This window comes from Mugil cephalus, chromosome 3, assembly GCF_022458985.1.
Source record: "Mugil cephalus isolate CIBA_MC_2020 chromosome 3, CIBA_Mcephalus_1.1, whole genome shotgun sequence".
Classification (NCBI taxonomy): Eukaryota; Metazoa; Chordata; class Actinopteri; order Mugiliformes; family Mugilidae; genus Mugil; species Mugil cephalus.
In genome coordinates this window covers 3,338,793-3,347,158 of record NC_061772.1, presented here as the reverse complement: position 1 = coordinate 3,347,158, position 8,366 = coordinate 3,338,793, and the positions used below count along the sequence as shown (strand labels likewise).

The 8,366-nt window shown below is 40.7% G+C and overlaps 1 protein-coding gene across 1 annotated transcript; it reads right to left on the bottom strand.

The window, feature by feature from the left end:
* Positions 1–1,430: 1,430 nt before the first annotated feature.
* mtfmt (mitochondrial methionyl-tRNA formyltransferase) lies at positions 1,431–8,214 on the bottom strand. Its single transcript, XM_047579809.1, has 9 exons — positions 7,583–8,214; positions 5,995–6,192; positions 5,553–5,675; positions 5,367–5,469; positions 5,207–5,282; positions 5,041–5,132; positions 3,886–3,964; positions 3,163–3,236; positions 1,431–1,959 (listed from the first exon to the last, which is right to left on the bottom strand). The coding sequence occupies exons 1-9, from the start codon at positions 7,795–7,797 to the stop codon at positions 1,780–1,782; spliced, it is 1,140 nt and encodes a 379-aa protein (XP_047435765.1). The 5' UTR covers positions 7,798–8,214; the 3' UTR covers positions 1,431–1,779.
* Between the last annotated feature and the right edge of the window lie 152 nt (positions 8,215–8,366).

Sequence of the window (8,366 nt, the reverse complement as noted above, 5' to 3'; positions counted from 1 at the left end):
ACACACACACAGCCATTGCAGAATATTCTATCTCATTACTCCTGGGTTACTCTCACAGTATGTTCTGAGTCATTGTTCATCTCTTCTGTGAAGTATCATCCAATCAACTTTGCTTCATTTGAGCTGAGAGTACCCCTGTACACTTCAGAATTCATTTGGCTGCTTCTGTCCTCTGTCACACCATCACTGATGATAACCCACTTCCACTGAGTGCAATGCACATTCAACATTACACTGCTTCTCCTGTGTGCGTTACACACGGTGTTGTTTGCTTAGACCCTGAGTCAGTCTTTTCCATACTTTCTTCTTCCCATTATTCGTGTACAGATTATTCTCATTGTTTCATCTCTACAAAGATGCAGTCTCAGATAAGATTTGTCTTTCTTATATATCTTTTGGCAAAGTCTAATATGTTCTTTCTATCCTTGAGAGATATGCACATTTTGGTGAACCCTCTGTAAATTGCTTTTATGACATTTCTTCTGTACGGTATATTTGGATGATATATTGTATCCACTTCTTGGAGTGTATTCTTCACTTGTCAAGATCTGGCGTTCATCCATCCATTTTCTTCTTTATCTCCTTCGACTTGGAGGAATCTCATAGCTCATTCCTCCATACAGAATAATATCAACTTCTAGGATGTTTGTGAATTTAAAATCCAGTTTTTGACAAGGACATTTCAAAACATTAACCATTCTTTGATAGAACAGCTTATGTCTTAAGATCGTTGTCTGGCTGCATCTGACCCACTTTATCTTGAGATTCAGACCCAAAAATATGCCACTTTATTTCACTTATAGTATTAAGTGCATTTGTTTAAATGCAGTGCTTTCCTACTCCAAGATATCACGCTTTTTATTTAAACCTAAAAGGTATCTTGATCGCATCCCTCATCCTGGCTGTAAACTAACCCTGGGTTCCCTTGTGACCTCAAGAACTGTTACACACTCTGCTCTTAGCCTGATCTTTGTGAGTCAACCACTCCCGAGGAGGTTACTCGTCTCATATTTCCTCCTACATTCTGTCTGGCTTGAGATTGGTGGGGTGCTGACTGCCACGATCTTTACTTCTAATTTGAACCCATTGACATCAGAGATTGAAATTTTATGCAAAACCTGATAACCCACGTGATCTCAGCCTGAGCTGACTGATTTGTTCACAGTTCACTGGGATTGAAGTCTCAAGGTTGTCATTAAGGCCTTGACCTGACTAGAGTTTGTTTGTCTAAATTAAATTAAAACCATTTAGTGATCAAGTGCCAAGCATTACAACATTTGATATGTAGAGGGATGTGCCAAGAATGTTCTATGCTCCTATTGTACTACTACTACTGTATTTCTGCCAAGAAAGTACTATAATAGAAGTTCTGATGTAGTGTTTCAGGATGAGTTGAAGACAAAAGAATCACACAACATCATGAATGGAAATCATTTTCATCACAGGTTTTATGTAGATGATCAACTAAACCCAAACAGCCAGCCTTGGTTTAGCATGTCAATATGATTTGATAATAACCCAGTCAGTTTTGACAGATCACTTAAGCATACACAAGTCGTTTTGTGTAAAATTTAAAAGAAATCAATAAAAGAAAAAGCATTTATGACTGTTTATATTAATATCTGACAGTCAACAGCACTTTTATTTACTGAGTACCAATACAGTGATGCAATAAATGCGCTGTACATTCAGATGTCTTAAAACAGACAAGTATGACACATTAACTGCAAATTTCTTTAGATGGCGTCATGCTTGCAGTGTTCCCATGGAGTAAGAAAATCACAACTTTGAGTTCCCTCTCTGTTGTGCTTTACGTCCTCCTTTTATACTGATAAACTGTCCTTCAGCTGTCCCAGAGAGTGCAGTCTTCTGCAGTGTCTGATGCAGGTAGCCGTTATAGAAATCAGTTGCTGTCAGTCTTTTTTTTAAGACCACTGTCCTGAATCCCACCCAGCCATCCTGGAACAGGAAACACATGGAAACAAATGTTTGTACCACAAAAAAAACAACGGTCGCTACATTACTTTGTTACAACCAGGCCCTTATTTCAAACAGGCTTTTGTGAGACATTATTTTTCCCTGGATTCTTTTATTTCCTTTCAACAAGACTAGGCTTTATTTGTTCCACTACTTCACATTGATGCTGTTTGTGGTTAAGACTATTCAAAGTCATTCCATGCAGCGTGTAATATATATTTTGCTTTTCCTCACAATGCTTTTTGCTTTCTTACTAATCCAGTTGGTGCTTTGGTCCACTACAGTTATTATTATATTGTTATTATTATTATGATGAAGCTCAGGCTGGATATGGTTACTGCTCAGACTTCAGATGCATTTGTGGTTGCAGCTGTTACTGTTTGAACTTGCAGTGCTTCAGGCCTCTTATTAATACACCAACACAATGCTCACGCACAGCCGCTGCATGTACTTATACCGTAGTTATCTATAAACAGCCAGAATTGTAACAGTCGAAGCACAGCTATGGGCTGCAGCCACAATCACACCTACAGTCTGTTCCAAGAGACACGCTATGTCCACAGCAGGCAGTGACAGGGATCATGTCCTGGTTATCTTTATAAATGCAATGGTGCACAACTGATCAAGAGGCGCCACTGCTAAGGGTGCAACAACTCTCATAGAGGTGATACAACTCAGAGTAAATGCAAAAGGAAGTTCGAGTAGCTTTTTTGTCCCTAGATCACACAATTACACAATGATTTAAAAGCAGTAATAGCAATATGTAGTAAACGTGGTAATATAGGGTTGTCCACAAATAAGGCACAAGGTCTTATCTTTTATCTATGTGGCTCATGAGTTATTGCAACACTGAATCTATACTTGGCTCATGGTCTTTATTAAAAGACTGTTCCTATTGTAAATGGAATTACTGTCCTCACATAGACACTTTTTCTTTCAGGGCCACCGTTGCTAAACTATACTCCAGTGCTTTCTCTGTTGATGAGGATGGACCATTGAGTGGGCTTGTAGTCCCTTTCCTGAATATGTATGATGCATTACCACCATGGCCATATTCGACACAATACACAAATTTAAATTAATGACATTTAGCGTTTTTGGCATAGAGTAAAGAAGATCAAATGTGCAGGTTAAGGTCACTGTTAGTAGAATTATCATTATTATTATTTATTTTTTTTTACAGACCTTACAGTAGACAGCCAGAGTATTGGACTCCTTCTGATAGCTCACTGAGCCAGGGATCGGTTTCCTCCTTTCATCTGCAAACATGCAAGAGATAAATGACAACTTGAGTCATGGACTCAGGCTAGTGACAGCAAAAACACACACAGATGAACACACATGCATATTTAACCTAAAAGCTACATACTAAATCTAAAAGCTACGTGGTTGCCATGATGATGACGCCATGACTGTATGATGTATCTGAGGTGCAGCCTCTGCTTCTAAAAATCATTGTTTACCTTTAACAAAGAACTCTGTGTCCCTTCACACAGACACATGGCTGTTTTCTATACTATTTAATGATCCAGTATGGTTTATTATAGCAGCAATGCTTCGACTTCTATTTCATAGTGACATATGGAACTATGAAAAAACGTCCCAGACGTTCAGGCCGCTGCAGTAACATATGGCTCCTTCCTCTATGGTTTTTAAGGGTTTGCTGAATTACTATTAAAAAGCAGTTACTTGGCTCCCTGCAAAGAAGCCAGGTCACCACATATTAACTAGCTACATTATTACTCTGTTCCACCTATACTGACAACCACAGTAGTATTCTGATTCATTCTGATTTTGGGGCCGAGGATGAGGAGTTCACATTTTCTGCACCCAGACCAGAATGATTTAACATTCACAAACACTCTGACTGGATATGCCAAAGAAGTGAACTGATCTCAACAAATGTACCTGATAATGAAATGTGCATTTTTCCTACAAAATCCAGAAGTTTTATTGTCCTGCCCATCCATGTAGTCATCAAAGGTATCTGATGAGGACAGAGTGAGAGAGAAGGATCATTGTAATGATATTCAACTGTCTTGCATAATCAAAACTGAGCCAAAATCCAGTGGCTTCATTCATAACCGTTAAATATGCACACTTTTGCACACAAAGGTTGCAGTCTCTACAAATAATCTTGGCGGGAGGATATTTAATGCCGTTCAATTCAAATCACTTTATTTAAAAGGGCCTGACAGTAGCTTAAAGGACAAAACAAAACAGAACACACAGAAGGAAAACACACAAAAAGGAAAGCACATGACAGTTACCTCAACCATGAGGTAAAAAGGCAACAGAAACTGGCCAAGTGATAAAATGAAAATCAGTGTTTATAGAAATAACAAGAACACAGCATTAAAAAATAGCTGAACAAACCCCCTAAAGATATCCGCTAATCTGCTGATACTTCATGCTACATGCATCACCGAGTATGAAAGCAGTTTCTGCATATTTCACTGCTGCAGTAAAAAGTAGAGACACTGTGTCTTCTCTGGTCACCTCCCCCTGCACACATGGACTGAGTAAACAAGCAAAGACTGGAAATGAATTGATGTCCAACATGTTGCCTGTCCTTGCATCTTCTTTTGTTTGTGACCACTACGCAAAAGATTTAGCTTTTTTTGCTTCCCTCTCAGCCACAAGTGTGTTCTAAAAAATAATCTTTCTGCTCTTCAGTTCAGGTTTATTGATATCCTGAAAGAAATTCATTTATGCAGCAGGCATCAGAGACACAGTTTACAAGGACAACATCAGATGATATCAACAAACACTTCCACTTAGTTGTTTTCACGATGATCATGCCACTACTGTGTGAAGTATCCACATCTATGAGATGTTTTTCATTGACCATGTGTCAATGTGGGCATGTAGAGAATAAGATGTGGTACATGGGTGTACCTTGACATATAAACGGAACATTCTCTTCAGGTGCCAGTACACACGTTTTAATAAATCTAGTTATCTTTTGATGCACTCCATTTCTGGTTTTCATGTTCACATTTGCTTTTAGTACAGATCCTAAGCAGTAGTTTATAAACATAGCCCCAGGTCATTACCCCTTACCCGGGATCCAATGGCGCGATAAAGCCGATCGATTTGCTCGCAAGTCTGTTCCTCCCACACCACCCAGCTCATGGATGCCTTGATTTTAGGGGCTGTTGGAAGAAATCAGGGCGTAAGCTGAAAGACCACCTCCTCATTTATATTCAAAATGACTCTGTGTACTTACCAAATGTTGCACCTGTCTGGCCCTGATCCCTTCTATTTGCTATTCTCTCAGACAGTGTCATCAGTGTATCAATCAGCTGCAATCAAGAATACAAACACAGCAGCTATGTTACCATGCTGTTAGTGAGGGGACAAAATAAGCAGCCTGTTCAACAACTCACTAGGCGCGCTCCTTTGGTAGCTAGGACAACTCCAAGCTCATCTGCTGTACAGTTCTCAGGGACCTGATGGAGCGCTTGGTTGAGGATAGGACCCACATCAAACCTGGGACATGAATACATTTTGAATTTATGTTTGCATTCAGGAAACAGAAAGGAAGGATACTGAGAGATTTTTGATGAGTTTACTTATGAGGGCGGATCTGGATGATGGTGACCCCCGTCACAGCGTCACCGTGCAGTATGGTGTGGAAGATTGGTGCGGAACCTCGCCACCTCGGCAGCAGGCTGGGGTGAACATTCAAAATCCCGCTGCAACAATAGATCATGTGTCCAGAAACAATTTACACACAGTTCCTAATTTAATGCTTTATGTGTAGATTAGATTGTGTGTACACTATTTACTATGACTGCTTTGGTGAGAATAGTCAAATGTCATAATTGATACCATCAATGCAGGGCAGCTGTGTGTGATATTGACAGGAATAAAATTTCTACTAAACTACCACTGGGTACAGTGGATAGCAAGTACAATGCCAACAGAGAACAGAGCATGACTTCCTATGGATCTCTAGAGCAGAGCAATAGTCCACTGGTTTTAACATGTCACTGACTGATAAGGAATGCTCACTATGGAAACTTGTTGATCAGGCTCTCGTGGAGTAAACATCCAAAAGACACGACCACCCCAACATCAAATTGTCCATCCACATTGTCAGGGGGCCAGCTGTGCAGTGGAAGCTGGTTCTCCTGGGCAAACCTCTTCACAGGGACGTTGCCGGGCAATGTAACGACTTCAAGTTTCTCCACTACCCTTTCACTGGAGCTCCTGCAACAGAATGGTACTCATTATGTGACTAGACTTGAACGGTTTAAAAGAACAGAGGAACAGCACTACTGTTGTAAATGGGATTATTAGAGTAAATTTTGTATTGACACTGACATCACGTTAAGTTGATCGTTTGATCCAGAAACAGATTACTGCCACAACAGGACAGAGTCACCTCTGGGTCTGACTGATGGGATGCTCTTGTCAAACAAATCTTAACCTGCTCACCAGACATACCAGTAGTGCTGCATGCCTTCTTGCCTCTGCATCTCCATTCACCACTTCTTCTCCCCTGTCTCGTGTACTACACCCATGATTTTCAGTCTCTATCTATCCAGCTCTTTTTGTGAAGTCTTCCCTTTAAGGTGAATGTGGTAATGGTCCACCTCCCGCAGAGTGTTCCTCTCTTGTCAAGATGTTGTGGAAGGGTTTTACTTCACTGGGGAAAGGATCCTGCAATCATCCACCTCTGACGTCCTAATCGCTCTGATAGGCTTGTTTTGTTTTAGCAGCCTAATAATCCACCCCAAACCCTTGACTAGATGTAAAAATAATGCAAACATGTCCATGAACAAACAACACCTGATGGATGGACTGTCCATCAATCAAAGTTTTTTTTTTTTTTTAATTGAGGCTAAATGATAAAATTCCCTCTATGCATGTAACCCATCTATTCCTTCAAATGGTGGTGTATTCACTCCAAGTGGTGTTTGGGGCCGGTGTCTGCTCACAATACCTCAACCACAGACAAAGGTGGAAGCAGACATGTGACCTTAGATGGTCCCGACATTGCTTCCTGAACCACTTAACACAGCCCCGTCCCTACATCACAGAACATACACTTGCCAAATGCAACCCGCCAGAGGGTCTATTTGGACACGGGATGAATTTGCAAAGTGCAAAAATGATTGCACTTCATGATTGTATTTCAATAATACCTTCTATTGCTATTCCAGATTTCACACAGTTTTAGTTGTGAACACAATACAACACTGAGACCTAGACCTAGAAATTAAACTTCCTTTTCTTAAGAAATGTCCTTGCTTACATGCTATGTAATAGTGCGGTTCATTAAATGTGAAACATTTTTATAATGTGCTTCTTTGCTGTAAAACAAAGGGAAATATTTGCAGTTGTCGTTATAGGTAAATACGCTATTGTGTTACTAGTCCGGCCCCTGGGTTATATGAGGCTCCTGAACTACAATGAGTTTGACAGACTGTCCGTTTATTCTCATCACTTTTTTGTGATTATTATCATGATATTTTACCTACCATGTGTGATACTATTTATATATATATAATATATACTATATTTATATATATATAATATATTATATATATATACACACGTTAGTGTAACACAGTGCCGTGTGTGGTAGGATTCGTACCGGTTGGATGCGAGGAATTGCAGAGACTCCACAGCAAACTGATCAGTGCCAAAGAAGAGGACTCTCCATGGAGGTGCTGATGCTGATGACATGAGTCTACAGAGCCGCCGCTGGCGCATCTCACCGGACCTCTTCCATATCGTCTGTTTGCAGCAGCACCGGACGTGCTGGAGGGTTGTCAGGTAAGCTCCTGCTGCTCTGCTCTTCGTCCACATATTGAAAGAGGCTCTCGCTGCAGCTCAAAACACCATGTGTACGAAGGGTCAGTGCTGGCACGGGAAAAGTTTCAGTGTTTAGAGTCTTGTTGCCCTATCAGAGGCGCCGACACAGGACGCTGCCATGTTTGCCAATGCACTTCTTCTTTGGTTCCAGCAGCAGTTCAGACGCATCCGAGGCGTATTACTGCCCTCTACTGTTTCCATGCGATTTCTGTTAGTGCTTGATCATATTCTGTTGTAATTTCCAGTGAAGTGCAGGAACTGCAGCAGCTTCTTCATTTTGTTCCACACTCACATTGTCCATCGGGGTGTTTATTAATAATATTTATATATTATTTGCCATTGCACTTCTTCTTCTTCTTCTTCTTCTTCTTCTCCTCCTCCTCCTCCTCTTCCTCCTTCTCCTCCTCCCCTTCTTCTTCAGAGGTTCATGGGTGGTTGCTATAACGAATTTCTGCAATACCGCCACCAACTGGTAGGGAGGATCGATCAGAATTTCCGGACTACAACATGAGTTGTGCTACTCATTTACCTTGAGTATGCTCTGGCGTTCCTTTCCATTATGC